Genomic DNA, 19,078 nt, shown 5'->3' with positions numbered 1-19,078 from the left:
TTCCACAGATCCGAGTGTAATTCCCGCTGTCACACACATGATCCAACTTTAGCCATCTTGCGTCAGCGCAGCTTCCCTAATTATAGAACTGAACAATGTAACCGGACCCTGTTCCCATCAGATCCCGTTCCTAACGTAGGACCCCGGCGCCTGTCCTGACTGCGGACGGTGCAGAAGACATTTGATATATTTTATGTGTCACGTTACACTTTCGGAACTACGAAGGCGTCTTGATTTTTCCGTAATATGACAAATGTTTCGGGTTGCTCTAATGCGCTAACGCGAAGAACATCGGCGCATTAGATTAAAAACACGCAAGAACAGCTTTGCCCTGCAAGAATAAGGAAGTCCCGCCTTTCAAATGATTTTATTGGCTTTTGCGTTATATTTTACTTCATTAAACTTCGACTTTGTAGAAGATTGAGTCTTAAAGGACAGGAGACGCTTTATCCCATCCTGACGTTTCGCATTAATTTACGAAACATTTCCGTTTAGTTAACATAAAGATAAGTATTGATCAGAAACAGTGAGTATCTCCTAAGTGTAATAAAAGCTGGTTTTGAAACGGAAGGACCCCCGCTTTTTAAAGAAGTCACCTAAGGTGATAGAGGGGGTTGATTCACAAAGGAGTAACAGAGAATTGCGAAACAATAAAAGTTCTCGAAAATCCGATAAAAATTAAAATTACACGTCTGCAGACGCTATAGTAGGCCTTCCAAAGGAAGCTATCATATTGTGCTCGCTTTAACTGAAGGTACATTTCCAACTCTACACATATTTCAGGTAAATTAACCACTGAAAAATGTATGAACCATTTGCTAATCTATTCCTGAACTGAGTTGTCTGCAGCTAAACAGTGGGCAAACCGTACAGTAACTGTGTTCCTGTGAAGTCCAAGGGATGTTTACATTAGACCAAATAAGTTGTGAATACACATAGTACAATTCAATCAACATATGTGTTATTAATCATTTAAAAGTTTCACTGTGAGCAATGAACATACGTCCTTATGGCACACATGTCCCACAGGGTCTCAGATGTTGAACAGGAACAAATGACTCACTGAGTGTTTGGATTATGCTAGTGGTGTGGTGATTCAGTCTGGATTCTTTTGAACTTAGTTCCAGAGTCTGATTCTGGCTTCAGCTGGCACTTTCAGTTACAGATTTTTACGCACAGATGAAACTGTCATTTGATTGTGCTTTTACTTGTTGAACCCATTAAGCATCAGTAGTTGAAGGTGATTTATCAAACCTGAAAAAAAAAAAACTTACAAAGGTACTCAAAGAGGCACCCTCATAACATCTGGTGTCTTTTTCCTGGATGTGGCACATTTTCAAAGGCTGAGAGTATGTTCTGACTCCACCCAGGCCAGGAGTGGTCACCATTTGTCACTCTCATAAAATAACCTTGACCAGAATGCCAGGAAGCATCACTTGATCCCGCATTATCAAACAAAAAAGAAGAGTAGAAGAGATATAGGCATTTAGAGGTTACGCATAGGGATATTACTATCTCCAATTTGTTATTGAATATTAGGATAATGATCATGCCAAAAAGGTAACAATAATAATAAGCTGGTATTCATGCCAATGTTATTTTAGCACCAGAGACTTATGCGAATGTTGATGATGTGAGGACTGGAGCCTGTCAGCCATGTGGCACAAAAGCAGAATGATGTTATGGGGAAGTGATATCACTTGATGTATGGACTCACGCTGCCACTTGCGGAAGAGTGAAGCTGCGTGCTTTAAATAGGTATTACGCATCCAGCAGATATCATATCACCATGTTCTCTATGCCATCTAGCCAGCATTTGTCACTGTCAGCTAAGCTCAAGCTAGTAAATGAAATGCATTTCATATTAATACATAATGAGTTAACACTTGGATACTGCCAACATATTTTGTATATAGTAATTTTGATTTTACAATGTGATATAATGCCATTCCAACACTCTAACAAAGACAGCAATGTTATTTGCCACTAACTTATCTGACACCCATCTCAAAACAATATTAAGACTTGTCATAAGTAATAAAACAGCAAATCAAGTAATTAAGAGATTAGACGTAAACTAACAAGACATGGATTAATACAATCATATTTGTCTGATATCAAAATTAAGAACGCTTTAAGATCTGCTATTCTGAGTTATGCAATGGCTCAGCATCTACAAGTACAAATAATTTTGCATGTGTAGGCTGCAATAATACAATAAATTGAAAAACATTTAGAACAATTATCAAACAATTTGTTTAAAAATAGAAGTGAATAACCCCCCCCCCCCTCTCTCTCTCTCTGACATATTTCTTTCATAGCATCATTATTCTACATAAAGATTTAAGAGAGCAGGAGACAGGGCCCCTGTGTGCCTACTGACTCTCTAATGACCTCCGCTGGTCACTTAAAGTTTCCTCTGGTAATAAGCATTTGAAACTTACATACTCTACATGCATATACAGATATGTGCACGATCCTTCATAGTTATGGAAATAGGAGCAACTAACATGAATACTCTGTGTGTGTATGTGTGTGTGTGTGTGTGTGTGTTGGGGGGGGGGGGGGGTGTAATATCTGTATGTATATTCTCCCTATATATAGTCCAGATTTATTTATAGGCCTATAGTCTTAAACAATGCATTTTTACTCTTGAAGGAGTACATGAAATCCTTTTATGAAGGCACATATCCATAATATATGAAGTACATTAAATCCTGTGATCAGTCCTATCCCAAATATCTAGAACACATTCCATCAACTAGTGATCTGTTATTCTTGCTCCAAACTGAAATACCTGCAGAAGCAGTGATGCACAATTTAACAAGACAACACAGGAGATGGACAATACAGATGGACAATACAGCTGGTTCTGTAGTTTCAATGATAGAGAATTTTTTGAGAATAGTCAGTGAATGAAGGTTATCATTTAAGTAATTCTCTAAATGAAAAACAAGCTGCATTAATCGTGGACTACAGTCTGTAGCTTTGCTCATTGTATTGGGATTTTATTGACACTCGCTTGTGCATGCCAATCCCCAGCGGCCATAAAGGGAACTACATACACTTTCAACGCTGCATGACCTTTTAAAAATGTGACTCTGAAACCCGTTTTCTGCGCATGTTCGCTGTATTACGATGATTAATGGGGAAACGGGGATGAGCATTCCATGTTTTTTTTTTAGCTTTCTGCTGCAAGGAGGCACTTAGAATATGTGAGTCGGAGTGAAATGTCTCAAGTATTGCTGTATTTTCATTCTACCCACACATTAGGAGCTCGCCTGCCTCTAATCCATTTGAATTTATTTAATGTTACAGGTCTTAGAGGCGATGACCTGACATCTCATCAAACTCAAAAGTGTGAGCCCCACTTCTCCAGAGTGGAATTGACTGTGCAGAACTGAATGTTGATAAGTTTAATTGGAAGTTGTCGTAGTAGTGGTCGTAGTAGCAGTAACAGTAGGAGAAGGTAGAAGAGTTGTTTATATGTACAGGTATGCGCCACTATATAGACAGCGGATCCACTGGACGGATGGGCATGGAAATGCTGTTTTACATTTCATCGGCAGGGGGCAGCAATTCACTGGTGTTATTTACTCTCCGGTGGAATTCAGGGTGGTGATCAATGTAGTGTGCATACTGGAAAGCATCTCTCAAACACACTGATAATTGCTAGCATAATTTCCAGAATGCCTCTCCCTATCATTAAAATGCCTTTACAAGGTACATAATACATTTTAATTATTACCCATATTGTTTATGTATGTTTTAACAGTGAACAATAGACAATAATAGAAAATAAACGCAGAAGACAGGTGAGAAACTAGTGAGTGCTTATGTTAACCACACCGCTACGTTTGGGAGAAATAAGCATTACAAATCGGCCTAGTTGGTGCTTACCATAAAATAACGGGATCGATGTGATAAACAGTAACGGGCGCACTACGTCTGAGAACTAAATAAATAATAAAAAATAAATAACTATTATTAAATAGCAGATATTGACTTCGCTGATACCCCCACCATTTGTGGCATTTCCTTTCATCTTTTTACTCGATGATGTGCATTTCTCAACAATAATTAACTCGCCATCTTGAAATGTATCTTAAGTCCAGAGAGAAACATACCTGATGTTATCACAACCAAAACCTTGAGATGAATTTTTATCCCATAGGAAAAAAAAAAAAAACATCGTTCCCGGTGGACCAAGCAAAAAGTGTTCAGATATTGAGTGCCAAGCCTCGGACAAAGCTGTAACGAAGGTCCATCGATTTACCACTAGGAGGTGCTGCTGTAACCTTATCGCCAGAGCCGTGTGTGAAATCTGAAAGAAAACTACACACGCAAGACATCTTCCATTGGAGCCCTCTTATCATACCGCCTTCCTATCACGCCTACTTCCCAGGCCTTCGCCAAGGCTGTCATGGAACAATCGCTGCAAAAGGTGGATCAAAAGCGCATCCTTTTGTTTGACGAAAATTAGGATTTTTTTTTTTCGGATAATGTTATAATGGGAAATGTATCATCACTACTCACAAAATAATTTTTCTGTGTTTCATACGATCCTTATGAACAATCTCTTAGTTTAATCCCATCTATGTACGTTTGTCCAACCTCCCAGTTATAGGAATTATAGCTAAGGTAATACATACCATACACCTTGTGTGAAAAGACCGGTGTTATGCCCTACGTACTGTGCGAACACAAACCTTAACACAACTGAAGCGCTCAAATACAGTCAGATGCAACTCTTGCACTCAGAGATGAACGATCTTATTCTCTTAAGAGAGTAGAAGAGTGTTGCATGTGCACGTGCACTTTCCTTCACCGGCACTGGGGAAAAAATGAGGCGAATGTGTTAAGCTGGTACATGTCAGTCCTGTCCTGTCAACTTCAACGACCTACAACGTTTCTAATTCCAAACGCAATCGACGAAATCATTCAGACTGTCGTCCGGTATCAAAATGGTAGACAAAGGCAATGCAACTTTTCTTTATTGTATTCTTTCAAAATGAAACCCCAGTTTAATGATTTCAACAAAGTAGTTAAATATTCTGATAACATTGTTTCAACTTACAATTTAGGATACATTGTCATTTATGAGTGCTATTTTTATATGGACGTACTGTCAATGACCGAACACAACTGTGGTTTCAGTTGTCTTTGATCTGAAAGGAAGAAGTCCTATTTGACAACTGAATGTGTCATGCGTGGAAACTTCAGCCGTCCTCCTGCGAGTAAATGACACGTCTTGTATAGTGCAAGCGGAATACTATTCAGTGCAGACTTTATTGATGTACTTTGTGTCTGTTATACAGTAAATCTATGTTAGGTTAATATTTCATACTTACTATTGACCAGAATGCATGGTAATGCGCTATCTTTGATAAATCGGGCAGATCAGTACAGCAGTCGATATGCGCATGTCTGTGTACATCCTTAAGATAATACACTATAAACAAAATGATACAAATTCATTTTACAGACTTAAGAAGAAATATCACGGTTCATGTACACTTACACTAAAAACCAACGACCGAAAAAATCAGAATCGTAGTTCCTCTTTATGCAATGAAAGGAACAGAATGAACGTACATATATAACTATCCATTGAAAACAAACGGAATTCAGCTGTTAAAAATATTAAAACAGTGATAATACAAAAATCTAAAATTCTCACGAAACCACGAGACAATATTATTGTTTGTGCATGAAATACCGAGGCCAAAGTGATTTTTTTTCCATCTCAGTGAATCCAGCATGCTGATGTCACAGATTTTTTCTGCTTCCCCTCTAAGTGGGTGGATCTTAGAGCGTTGAGTCACGCAGCTGTCAACGATAGCTGTCACCCACATTCATGATCAAACACACATTGAGCGAGACTGGCTTAGCCAAGGCAAACAGGAGATCTCAGGTACCTCGACAATGTGTTTCGTCTCAAACAAATGACCACGCTGAAGAACAGCTTCACATCCTATGAAATTTGCAGAGAAAAACGTTTACACTGGTTGGATTTTGCGTGTGGTTTGACTGAAGAAAGAACCTGTGCTCAGGAATAAAATCGTAAAACCTGCGCCCATTGTAGCCAACGTGAAAACGGAATTTTCAGCCAAGATGAAGACAAAAAAGGGTAAGTGTAACGGTTATGTGTACTTGAACATAACGACGCAAAGATGTAGTATTGGTTGGCTTTCATTTAGTATATTGGGGAAAATCATTGGTACCAGATTGTGTAGCTAGCAAGCTATCTTCGAAAATTTTCACAGTGTTCGTGGCGTGCGTGCCATTTTTATGCGCCAGACAAAACATGTTTTTTCCATGTGCTGGCGGGCTGTCAAAAATGTTTGGTTTCCTTGTTCGTCCTCATTTGAGCCGCCGTTAATTCAGACATGAAGGACAATATATATTTCTGTCTATGTAAGTTTAATAACCCTGATACTGTGTTTTTAGCGTTTGCATGGACTTCCTAAATCTTACTTTTCAACTTCTCCGAAAACGCTACTGCTACACGAAGAAATGTTGTGTTCTGACCAGTAGCTTTTAACTTTGGATAAGTACACCAGCTTTGTGTTAATACAAAGCACTTTACTTTGATATTTAGTAACTTCAAATCGCTTTCCTTTCGTCAATATTCACACAATCAAGGTAGCTAGCTTGTAAGGTATCTCTCCATTTTGACAAGGCATTGTTTGCTACTTGGGTTTCACATGGCAATAGTCTGCGACTAATCATTTATTTCACTTCACTGCTATATCTAGAGAACATTTTGTGGATAAATGGTGTGATCTTGTCGAAGAGTGTGGAACAGTGTAACGTTAAAACCTGACCTCCTTTGTGAAGTTACTGTTTGCTTGCCTTCCTCCCCCAGGCAGCGTTTCGCATTCTTCGACCTCGTGTTACACTGCACACAAAAGAACTTGTTCCATACACTTTCCTAAAACTTTATTTCTCCGGTAAAACGGGTTAGAAAACGCTTTGTATCGTGCAAGTAGTGCTTCTGAGTAAATCTAAAGAACGAAAATCAGGTTTTAATGTTTTAAAGCACGAAGAGACACTGATTAAATTGGTTGAGAACCGAGTTTCTTTTGTTTAGTCTCGAGACGCTGATTTGCAACAGGTCTTGGAAGTCATGGACCCCCCCCCCCCCCTCCTTTCTTTATATAGGCCTACTTAATTACTCTACTTTTACTTTATTTTGGAGCATTTTAAAATGAACTGTATTTACATGTCAAAGGTATGCCATTAAACGATTTAGGTGCGTAGTTTATGTAATAATTTAAGAAATCCTATCTAATTACGGCTGTGTATTCCTTTGTCTTACAAGAGCTGTTTTTCGTCGTATGCTGGCACAAAGACACCCCTTGATTTAAAAAACACGAATATCTTGTCAAGAAAAATGCAGCTTAGAAGATGTTTCAGTGTGCTCTTTCCTTTTGGCTTTGATCCAGAAGGAAAAAAAGTCCCCTTGACAACTGAATGTGTCACGCGTGGCTAGGACTGTAACAGTTTTACTGTTGTTAAATTTGTTTCGGTTTCCCCCGTTACGTTCTGTACGGTTAAAATAGGATAAAAGCAAATAATGTGACCGGTGAACGATGGTATACGGGTAACTTAACTGTTAACTCTTCTGTGCATTTTAATTGGAAACGTATGTTATTGTTTAATATCGGTCATCGTAGACGTCATAGGAATGTCAGTTGCCTCAGCCTGTGACACATTGCAACACAAATGCCCGATTCAAAGCACACTTCACGTATCTCTTCAATGCATCTTTTAGAGCTGGGAATGTCGAGACAAGGGATATTATTAGTCATAACATACTTCCTAAGTTGTGTCCCTTCCTGGTGATTTGGTGGAGCGTCTGAAAGCAGTAGTGAGTGATTTCAACATTGTAACAGCGCGCAGCTTTGCTTGCTACTTACTCATCGCAAGGCTGACACACTAAGACATATTTGTCCTCGTTATTCATACTTTTTATTGTTTTACACTGCATACTGTGACTATGTTTATTCAAACAAATAGGACTAGATGCTTTTAAAAATCACTATGACTGCAGTGCCTTTAGTGATATTGTCTTTGTGCAAGTGTTTGACCTGGGCAAGCGCTGTAATACTTCTAAAAATAATCTATTACCGCTGTCAGGTCGTGTCATAGCTTCCTGTGTGGTGGCACTGGCCAAAAAAATGAAGGTGTGTGCTGTATCTGTTGGGGCAGGTTTAAATTCTGACACATGCATCCTTTGCGTCGTCTTCCCATTTGTCACATGCTGAACTTGACAGCTCTTTTTTTTTTTTTTTAAACACATCAGCTGCCTCGCGGCAGCACCTTTTGACAACAACGGGTGGACTTGACTCAGGTTTCCGTGTACCCCACACACAGGCATGGTCATGCTGTCCAGCAGCGAGACGGAGGACGACGACAGCATGGACGCCCCACTGGACCTGTCCTCCAGCGCGGGGAACGGAAAGCGCAAGAGACGGGGGAACCTGCCCAAGGAGTCCGTGCAGATCCTGAGGGACTGGCTGTACGAGCACCGCTACAACGCCTACCCCTCGGAGCAGGAGAAGGCCCTGCTGTCGAAGCAGACGCACCTCTCCACACTGCAGGTATGATTCACTGTGGTGCAGCTGACACGGTGCACTGGACGTGGGGGGCGGGGGGTTTGAAGGAACTTTCCTGCATCATTTGTCTGACGTCTCAACAGGATGTCTGCTTATATGTCAACAACATGAACACATCCTCAGTAGGGCTGGGAAAGAATTTTTTTTGGGTGAGTGGGGGAGGAGGTGTTGAGGGGTCATTTGACAAGTGGAGTACCCTCTAAAGGAATCAGTCTAAAAGAATAAGTGTACCTAGTGAAAAAATATATTTTTACATTGCTAATGCTTCTGTGATGTTGACATTTTCGGTGCAGGCTTGCAAAGAAGCTTCATTTATTAACGGAGTGATCATGTCAGATTGAGATTATGTTATGATGCAGACTGGCTATGGCATGTGCCACAGTGTTCATACAGGAGTGGCCTCGCTGTTTTACGGCCCTGTTGTCAAGGAACAATATGGTGACCAAGGCATTTACACTTTAAGTACATCAGGCATTTCTGAGCTGTCCTCCCCCTGCAGAGAGCACACGTACAACAGGAAGAAGACTGCCTCATGCGTGTGATAATGAAATAAGAGGCACTGCTTGTGGTATTGATTACACTGCAGTTGACTACTGTAACATTACAGCCTCCTTGCATCAACATTAATTGTATGAGACATGCGCAATTGCAAATAATGTCACATTCCGCCTTCTTCAGGCGGAATGTGACATTATCGTCATTGTGATTAAACAAAGAGGCTGTATAACAGATTTTGAGGTGACCCTGTATGGAAGTGAAACTCAAGGAAGGAAGTGAGAAGTCATGTGAACAAGGTTTAAAGAAATTATTGCTATGGGACATTGACTGGTCAGAATTAAAATGCGTTCTTGTACATTCATTTCTGTTGACCACAAGAGGTGAAGGGGCTTGTATGCGCAGTCAAATAAAAGTGAATCTTTAGAAGCGCATTGTAAATTTGTCCCCACACTGTGTTGGAAGGGGAAACTGCACATGCCTAATCCAGACTTGTGTCCTTTATCTAGGTCTGTAACTGGTTCATAAATGCTCGCCGGAGGCTGCTCCCCGAAATGCTCCGAAAAGATGGCAAAGACCCCAACCAGTTCACCATTTCGCGGAGGGGGAGCAAGGCGGGCGAGGGCGGCGTCCCGGAGAGCTCCCCGTCCCCGAGACCCGCCGTGGCGGATACCTGCGACCGGAGGGCCGTCCACCCGTCCAGCTTCGACCCCAGTGTCCCCAGGAAGGTCCTGTCGCCGAAGACGCCCTCCCCGGGGCCCGTGCTGCCCCGGCCGTCCGTCATCTGTCACACTACCATCACAGCCATGCAGGGCAGCCCTCTGCACTGCTGCTCCCCCGCTGTTGGCGCGGACAAAGCCACAGACCTACATTCCGCGGGAGCTCCGGGCCTGTTCGGATGCCACGGGGAGGCGGCGACGGAAGGTAACTCCAGCCCCCAGAGCGGGCTCTTCAACACTCCTCCACCCACCCCGCCCGATCTCACGCAGGACTTCAGCGGCTTCCAGCTCCTGGTGGATGTGGCTCTGAAGAGGGCGGCTGAGATGGAACTGCAGGCCAAACAGCTTGTGTCTTAAAACAAAAAGGTCTCAACAGGTTCCTTTTTTCCCAGACTGACTCTATTGACTGACCTTGATTAAAACAAAAAGAAAAAAAAAAAAGAAAAGCAACAGAAATGCCTGATCATTTCTATTTTTGGTAGATGAATCAAAGTGACGATGAGGATTTTGTAAAAATCGAATTGTGGTGCCTTGGACGTCATCTTTTTTTGTATTTCATATATAAATGTATAGCTATGTATCCTTTTTTGCACACACAGGACCAAAACCAAAACAGACAAAGCTGCCTGTCTTAAGACTTTCCTTTTGAGAGAAAGAGGAAACCATTCATTGGTTGGTTGGTTCGTCTTTCTCCTGAAATCGGGCTCCTTGGTGGGGCTCCTGCTTCTTCAGTTGTTTTATTTTTTCCAGATCAGTTCACAGTCTTTCTGCCTCATCCATTTGCACAACAGGGCAGGAAAAAGGGCATCTCAGCGTCTTAAATATACAACTTCCTTTCGCCGTCTACCATGAGCTTAATCACTACTGTAGTCAGTTGTTCCGTATATGTTAAAAATAGTTTTTTTGTACCTTTATTTGTCATGTTTAAAGAAACATCTTTGTTTGATTCTTTGTTTGTATTTTTTCTCTGGGGGCATTTTGAAAGGAATTATGTAGCAATTTCACACTTTGTCTGAGCCTTCATACTGCGTAGCAATGGCCAATGAATGTGCCAAGGCGAGACCCCCCCCCCATGGTGCCTTGCGCTTGGCATTTGGTACCTGTACTGTAAACTGGAAAAATAACACTAAGTCAGTTGGCTGGAATAAATTTTTTTTGGTTTCATATTACCACTGAAAAATGAGAAAATCAACTAAATGGTGAAAAAGGCAAAGACCCTGCGTGTAACTAATGTGACAAAATGCCCAATGATGTGATTTCATATTTTCATACTGTGCAATGTTTTGTGGCAAAGTTGGGTCACATGATGTTCAAATAAAGTTTTGTTTTCTACACGTTTCGAATTTTAGTGTCAAACTGACAGACCCACAGAATGAAAAATTACTGAAAAATTAAACGAGGACATGCAATCCTTTTGATACGAAACACGAAAAGGCTATTCAGCCCATGTTGGCACATCTTAAACTCTGTCATTATTACTAAAAAATATATTCACATGGCCCTACTATAGAAAACATGATATTTCAAAACCATAAATAGCATAAAAGTATGAAGAAAACTGAAGACAAAAATACAGGTCTGTGAATGACATAAAGGACATAGAAAAAAGTGGAGATTCCTTAATATAAAATTAATCAACCTGAATCCAGTTTTCCATTTATGTTTGAGTACCTGCTAAAGTCCAGTGATCTGTTACACAACAGTTCCACAGTTACCTGCCCTGTTACTGAGGTTAGTTTGTAAAGCAGTGACAAGGACACCTGGCATTGTGGGAAATGCATTTTATCATTCTAAGACATAATAATGTTTGAACTTAAAAGGCATGAGACAAATGCACATTCATCAGTGGGGCATGTTACAACAGGAAAACAAGTCATCCAGAAGCATTCCTGTATTGCAATGCATGTTTACGAGAGTTGTGTTTAGCATAATCCTGCATTAATTAGCCCTGGGCCAACACAGGTCTTCCACCCCAACACTTAAATAGTTGTCAGTGAGTAAGCCTAATGGGAACAATGCAGTTGGTTTTAAGACGGGAAAACTCAGGATACATCCTATGGGAAAGCAGCTCTGGTATTTCTATCAGGCTTTGCAGCCACTTGAGACAGATGTACCTATTTACAGAGATGCAATGCAGCCTTAAGCCCATATCCATCTGGTTATTTGTAATCATCCACTCTAGATGTGGTTGCAAGTGGAGGGAGTGCAGCCATCGCAACTGGGCAGAGGCAAAATATATATATAAATATCCCATTTGTTTGGCCTTGTTCTAAACCACACTTGATGCACACGCAAAAATGTATTTTGAACCCATTCAAGCCCATTGTGTGGGCTTGAAAAAGGCAGGGCTGTCTGTTTTACTGTTATATGAAATGTTGAAACACATGAAAAGTTATGTTTATCAGGAGATCCTGAGTATTGGAGGCTTCAATTCACCTTTGTCTGCCCCACTCCATGCAGGGGTGGAAGTGCCTGGGGCAGACCACTCACAGGGGGCAATTACAATCCCAAAATAATCAGAGGAACTTTTGTATGCGGGCTGACCCCAGGAAATAATCAGTGCAAGAATATGATGAGCACACGAGTCCCTGCGGGGTGTCAATACCATGAGTCTGATGGGGTGTGCACTGATGGACGAGCAAATCCTGAACAACCCCGCACCACTTTTCTGTGGAGAAATGCAAAGCAAAGGGAGGCACATCCACTGGGAACAATGTAGCCGAAATGAAATGACCCCCCCCCCCCCCCCCCCCCCCCTTTTGCAGGTGAGGTCAATTCGAACACAAGCAGCATACACTGAATGAAACTCATTTACAACGTCATAATGGCATTAAAGAAAGTCTTTAATGCGGATTGAGGCTCGTACACATGCAATGGCATTAACAGCGTAATAACAATAATACAAAATGTGTATTTGTTTAATGTTATTTTTATTACTTTTTTACATTGGGAAACATTCATCTATTTACAAATATTCATTTTAGTGATTTTATTATCTGCGTATACACAAACTATCTCTAGTCTTCTCTGAAAACCTCCTGGATTGTCGCACGATCCTTGTTTTGGCAATTTACTGTATCCATATTTTTCAGCTTTGTGAAACCAACTGAAATATCAGGGCAAACTAATACGTCCACCTACATCTGTAACTAACTCATGTGACAAGTAATTAGAAAAAGAACATGCATTAAAGCATTAAAATGTAAATATACAATATACTTGAATTCATTTGAGAACGGTCCTGTTCTACCATGGAAATGGGCAATAAACTTTTGCAACCCTTACAATATCCTTTGGATTTAAGAACATTGTATATAAAAATAAAAAAAAAAACTGTAAATCATAAGATACAGTAGACTTTTACATTTTGAAAAGAAAATATTCTACCACAAAATAATACGTTTGGCTTGGCTTATGTGAAACACTTTTTGTTAAGAACAGTTTTTTTGCAGTTATCATGTGATTCACATAATCACTTTGTCAGGTGGCAAATAATATGTTTGTGTCTCGCTCTGTTTCACAAAATACAAAATTGGTCAAATGTATCTATAGCTTAGATGCCACAAAATAAAAAATTAAATAAATAATAAAACGTACTTTGAAGCTAGCCAATTTCCTAGGCAAGTGAATTTGTTAATGATTCTGTTCACACAAGCAACCAACAATTTTTATATATCTGTGGTATTCTTTCTTAATAAGAAATAAAAAATTTAAAAAGTTAAGCTTGAGGAAAAGAATCAGGAAGGTTGTATTCTGAAAAAAAAAAAAAAAAACACAAAAGAGTGTCACAAAAGAGTATTCAATGTCCTAAGCTGTTTCTTTTCTCTCATTGGACCACACCTTGCTATTAGCTACTGAATGAAATGTGCCTTGCTATTGGTAACTGAATTCGAATTGTGGTTATGCTTCCTAAAAATCCTTTTTTTCCCCAATACATCTTGTGTTTCACACCCCATACCCTGAGACTACTTTGTGCTCAAATATCACATCATAAATTAAGGCTGCTTATTGAAAAATGGAAAAAGAAACTGATGGCCTTATGGTACTGGAGATAAATCCTGGCTTGAGATGAGATAGCTTTTTTCAGTGCAGATTAATAAAAACAGCGGAATTTGGTTTACATACAGTAAAATAAACATACATCTGAAGCTACTATGGATGCTGGATATGAATATCAAAATGTGAAAAAAGAAACAACTATTAAACTCTCAAATTCTACCAAGAAATAACTTCTATGGAGCGAACCACTGAGAGTGTGACCCATCATTTGTGTATCTCAAGCAAACTGCCAAGATCTGTATTACAGTGATAATTACAGTTAACCATGGCATACTTTTACTCTCATGTACATTTTTTTGTTGCCTCTTTGCATTCTGAGAGTTGTTACATGTTTCCCGTAATGCTTCAGAGATGTCTACTACAGAATATGGCCATGCTCTGGAGCAGGGATATGCAGATTCACTAATCTTGAGTATTGTTCCCCATCTCAATCCATTTATGTAAGCCATCATAGGAATCCCAATACACCAAATTATGCTAGGTGCCCCACTCAAATTCAGCCACTGTGTGTGCAGATTTCTGAAGGAAATGTTACGGAAATGTAAGAAAGATGTCCCGGAAATGTCAACGATATGTCGTGACGAACAGCTCCATACTTCTCCGAGGATATCGCTTGAGTAGAATATTTGATTTAGAATCTCTTCCCATTGACTTGAGGGACAGTGAAGCCTTATTTTTCAGGGCAAACTGATAACTCCACTGTTCGCATGTATTACAGTTAATTTTTAGCAGTGCATTCCACATCTAGAGGAGAATGTCCATACGTATTGAGGAACGCTTAAAAAACTCATGTTGAGACCAACTACATACATTGTGATATATATGCTTATGCATATATGCAATATGATATATTTGTTATTATATTTTTTAACATAAGAATAGCACAATATAACAATAAACAGAATCCAAACAGTAAAAAACAATCATAAATAAATAAAAAAATAATAGAATTTAAATCTACATCTATATTAATGAACTCGTGTCTGCATGCTTTAAGGAACACCTTTTTCAAACTTCCTTTTTGTACACACATAAATCACTCATTTTAAAATAATGATGTGGGACTGCTCGTCTATGTTACATTATGTCCATGAGGCTACTTCATAATATTCAAAGAAGGTAGGTCAACATCGACCTTGAAAATTAGGAAGCACTTAGAGACATGCACTTAAAATCACACATACAGACCCACTCGAAAACGCACACGCATGTACACACCACGCACGCACACACACACCCACACACACGTACACACTGACCCCCCACCCCCCATCCACCCACCGTCCACAAACACTCACACACACTCTCACACACACACACACACACACAGAAATACAGACTAATAATCACTCCTGGTTTCTGGGAGACCCTGATTTTGCTGCGCTGACTGTGTCCCTGTCTCTACCTGAGAGTGCCTACTGAGCCAGCCCACCATGTCACGGATAGGACAGGACGAGTCACATGGTCTTCTCAGAGCACCTTGGGTGAGTTCAACAGGCGTATGTGAAGTGACATGTAGCCACTGTTCCTACAGAAGGTGAACTCTTTAGTGAATGTGAAGTCCACCACACTAGCCCTTATAGTTTGCAGAGCTAGTTATGGACTTTAACATCATTGTCTCTGTGAAAGGATCCACAGAATTTTGCCTATTGCACCCACCCCTGGACTGCGTTCAATGGGCATCACAAAATGTTCTACAGAGAAGGTGAGGGGAGGTGAAGTCCACTGCATTCAAGCTCAGGACTTCAATTCCCATCAGCCCCTATGCAATCAGATTTTGTGGTGTCTTGCCTGTAGAATACAGCCCTGGCCTACCTGGGACGTCGGCTTAGGTGACCCAACCAAGAAGGCTCAAACACTGATTTTGCTAGTAGAATTAAGCCACTGCACTTGCTACTGGAAAGACTTCATTTGGAGGAAAAAAAAGAAGAAACCATTTGCATTTCATCAATGTTTTTTTTGATAACTCTTATTAAAGAGTCGATGAACATACAAATCCACTTACACCCCCCAACTCCCATTTTACAAAACAAGTAGGAAGAATATCACCTATTGTATCCACTTCTGAATGTCTCTCTAAAAGTCCAACCAATGGCAACACGAGTGTTTATACATTGTCTCTAGAAGTTGCAGTTGCAAACATTCACAATAACAAGTATATGCAATGACAAACAAACATAAAAAGCCACAGAGCAGTGAAGGTATTGTCCTAAATGTGAGCCATTGATCGTTTAAATGGAACCCTTTATCTAAGTGTTACAGTGAACTGTTATTAGTATTGAGTTTGTTTTTTCTTCAATGCTTGTTCTTCATTTTAAGGAAGATTGCTTCAAAATAATGAATTCTGTTCTTGTACAACTGTCCCCCCCAGCCCCCCAGTTTTGTTGTTACAAGAACTAACTAAAAAAAAAAAAAACAAAAAAATAAAATGGAAGTGAGAAGCTCTCACAAGGTAATGAACACAGGTGTGTTGGTGGATACTGCAGTCAGTGGCGTGTGAAAGCTTCTCTCCTCCATAGAGCCTCAGCAGGGACAATGGCAGTTAGAGCTCAGGTACGCAGGAGTGAATCAGCGTACCGACAGCAGCTCGGACAGGTAGTGGCTGTCTACCTGCTCGGTCTCCCCAGGGGGAAACATCTGGACCCCACGGCAACATTCACGCAGAGGGGGACGGCATGGTTCCCCCGTGTCTCCCGTTACCGGCCTCACCCGGACACACGAGGGCCGGGGGGGTGGGGGGGGATGCCAGGGTTCTTCTCCATTGAGAGTTTAAACACAAAGGCCCATTAATCAGTATAAATGTTTTACAGTGTGCATGATGGCTATGGTACATTAGCAGTGAGGCTGAGCCCATGTTGGTGGAATGGGAAAAAAAAGTGCAAAGTAGGGGTCACAATTATACCTTCAGGGAGTCGAATGAGAAGCTACATCACAGGTGAGGACAGAAACCGGATCAAAACCCATTCTGATCAGAGGGGCAGACAGAAAAATAAAAGGTAATAGAAAGATAATCGACTTAGTGGTAATCCTCCACACCCTCTGATAGATGATAACAAAGGGCTGATTATATTACAAACGCCCTGCCCTTACCCTTCCGTAGGAGTGTTTGTGTGTGTGCATTGTGTGTGTGCATGTGCATGTGTATGTGTGTGTCTGTTTGTTGTATGTGCGTGTGTGTGTTTGTGTGTATGTGTACACTGGGAGCGTGTCACAGGGGGGACTCTAGAGCTCATAGCCTGGTCTGTGCCTCTGGGATATAGATCTCGATGCTGTCTGCGCTCTCGGTGGCTGAGTTCTGCCGCACCGATGCCGCCCGCTTGGCGGCCATCAGGCGCTTCCGCGCCTCCAGGCGCTGCCTCTCCGTGCTCTCCAGGGACCTATCTCGGGCCAAGGGGGGGTGACCTTTCGGGGGTTTCTTTGGCACAGGGGGAGGCATCCTTCTCTCCTGAACAGGGAGGACAAACAGTCAGTTAGCCACCCGGAGGCCGGGTTGCGGGAGCTGCAGACAGCACCTGCACACCAGCAAGGTTACAGCGCTAAAGACAACGGCAGGCCGAGCTCGTGGGCTAAGGAGCGGGCAGCGAGGCCAGGCCCCATGGTGCGTGCCAGATGGAATGACTTCTTAAAACCAGCTCACTGTCAACAAAAAAAAACAAAAATACAATGGAAAAAGCATGTCAGAAAATCAAGAGCAAAATAAAGAAACAAATAAATTAAAACATTCAGTTTTTGCCTTTAGCTATGCGGTTTGGAAGCCATGACATACAATAGCAGCTCTGGGTACAGCAACTCATGTATAAAATAAACATAAAAATGATTCCAATGAAACTGAACTGAAGCACAGATAATTAATGATAATGAAATAACAAATAAGGAGCATACAACACACAAAAGCAAGTCCAAACCATGTTTAGTGTCATGGCAAACACTTATAAGCTCAGAAATCAGGCAAGTGGTGGCCTCTACTATTTATCAGTAAAGCCTATTAAAAAACATACGATCTTTATTCTGCCTGTCATGCTCAGTTTCCAACATGCATCTTTACATTATGAATGCTGCAAAAAGTACTGCTCATGCTTTCAATATCCTGTTCTCCAAGCATCAGACCAAAGCGTTATTCAGCTAACTGTACAGGCTCCTGGTGAATGTGGGGTCTGGTCTTAGGGCCCCTCTGTTTTACCTTCCTCTCCGGGAGCTCCAGGGGTCTCCAGTTGTTGGCCTTGAGTTGGTGGAGCTCGTCAAACTTGAGGCTGATGTTCTCAATGGACAGCTGCAGCATGTCCCAGAACCCAGCCAAGTCCTGAGAGATGGGCCTGGGGTGGGCGTTGGGGTTCTGGGAACAGAGCCACAGGGAGAGGCTATCAGGACATGGAGCGATGCAAGTTTCCAGTTTTCTGGACTGAGCTGTGAGCGGAGGGAGACACATACCAGGTTCTCCTCACACAGCTCCCGGAACTGCTGGAACTTCTGAGACATCAGCAGCTGGGCACTCCCCACCGCACTGCGGATCTTCCCCAGGACTGCAAGACAGCACACAAAGCGCACATACACGCGCACATACACACACACACACACACACACACACACACACACGCACACACACACACACACATTAGATGCACAAATCACTTTGTGCTCACTACTACTGAAGATTTGCAGTATATAAAATTAAACAGTAGTACAGTTATAGTCTCATTTCCTTAACCTCACTTTGCACATTATAAAATGTCTATGAAAGACATCACACTTACAAAAATCTGTGGAATCACTAAGAAGATTCTAGCATAAAACAGAAGGGGGATGGGAGCCCAAACAATTAAAAAATGCTTTATCTGTCACAAAAACACACGAGGGCTGCTTTCGAGGCCCTATGAGCTGAAGAGGCCATTATTTGGGACACCACAGGGAGGCTGACACTCCCTTTCCCACTGCAGACCTAGTGCCAGGGTCACTTGTTGAAACAGCCTATCCCTAGGAAATTTGTGACCATGGATATTTTCCATTTGCGTTGAATTTTTCTCTCACGCTGGAGAACTGACTGAGTCAATGTGGCATAGGCGAGGGAACTGCATACTGATGTTGGGTCAGTTTAACTAGCAGGAGGAAGAGCTAGTAGAGGTAACACATTAAGGAGTCTACACTATCAGTTAAGCTATCAAAATACTGCACACATTTGCAAATCAC

At 41.3% G+C, this 19,078-nt stretch overlaps 2 protein-coding genes across 4 annotated transcripts in view; one reads left to right on the top strand and one right to left on the bottom strand.

Annotated features, from left to right (window-relative positions):
- Positions 1-5,869: 5,869 nt before the first annotated feature.
- tgif1 (TGFB-induced factor homeobox 1) lies at positions 5,870-11,103 on the top strand. The gene is made up of 3 exons (XM_036521835.1): positions 5,870-6,130; positions 8,380-8,606; positions 9,626-11,103. The coding sequence occupies exons 1-3, from the start codon at positions 6,115-6,117 to the stop codon at positions 10,190-10,192; spliced, it is 810 nt and encodes a 269-aa protein (XP_036377728.1). The 5' UTR covers positions 5,870-6,114; the 3' UTR covers positions 10,193-11,103.
- Positions 11,104-16,362: 5,259 nt separating this feature from the next.
- Positions 16,363-19,078, bottom strand: part of dlgap1b (discs, large (Drosophila) homolog-associated protein 1b) — a 138,800-nt gene continuing 136,084 nt past the window's right edge. For 2 of the 3 annotated variants that reach the window (XM_036521490.1, XM_036521491.1), the window contains exons 11-13: positions 18,323-18,414; positions 18,075-18,227; positions 16,363-17,339 (exon numbers count right to left, since the gene is read on the bottom strand). In XM_036521490.1, the coding sequence (XP_036377383.1) occupies positions 17,124-17,339; positions 18,075-18,227; positions 18,323-18,414 (461 nt within the window). In that variant the 3' untranslated portion in view covers positions 16,363-17,123. The other variant, XM_036521492.1, reaches the window with a different exon arrangement.

Source organism: Megalops cyprinoides, chromosome 2 (assembly GCF_013368585.1).
Source record: "Megalops cyprinoides isolate fMegCyp1 chromosome 2, fMegCyp1.pri, whole genome shotgun sequence".
Classification (NCBI taxonomy): Eukaryota; Metazoa; Chordata; class Actinopteri; order Elopiformes; family Megalopidae; genus Megalops; species Megalops cyprinoides.
Note: the sequence above shows the minus strand (reverse complement) of the source record. Positions and strands in the feature narration are given on the sequence as shown.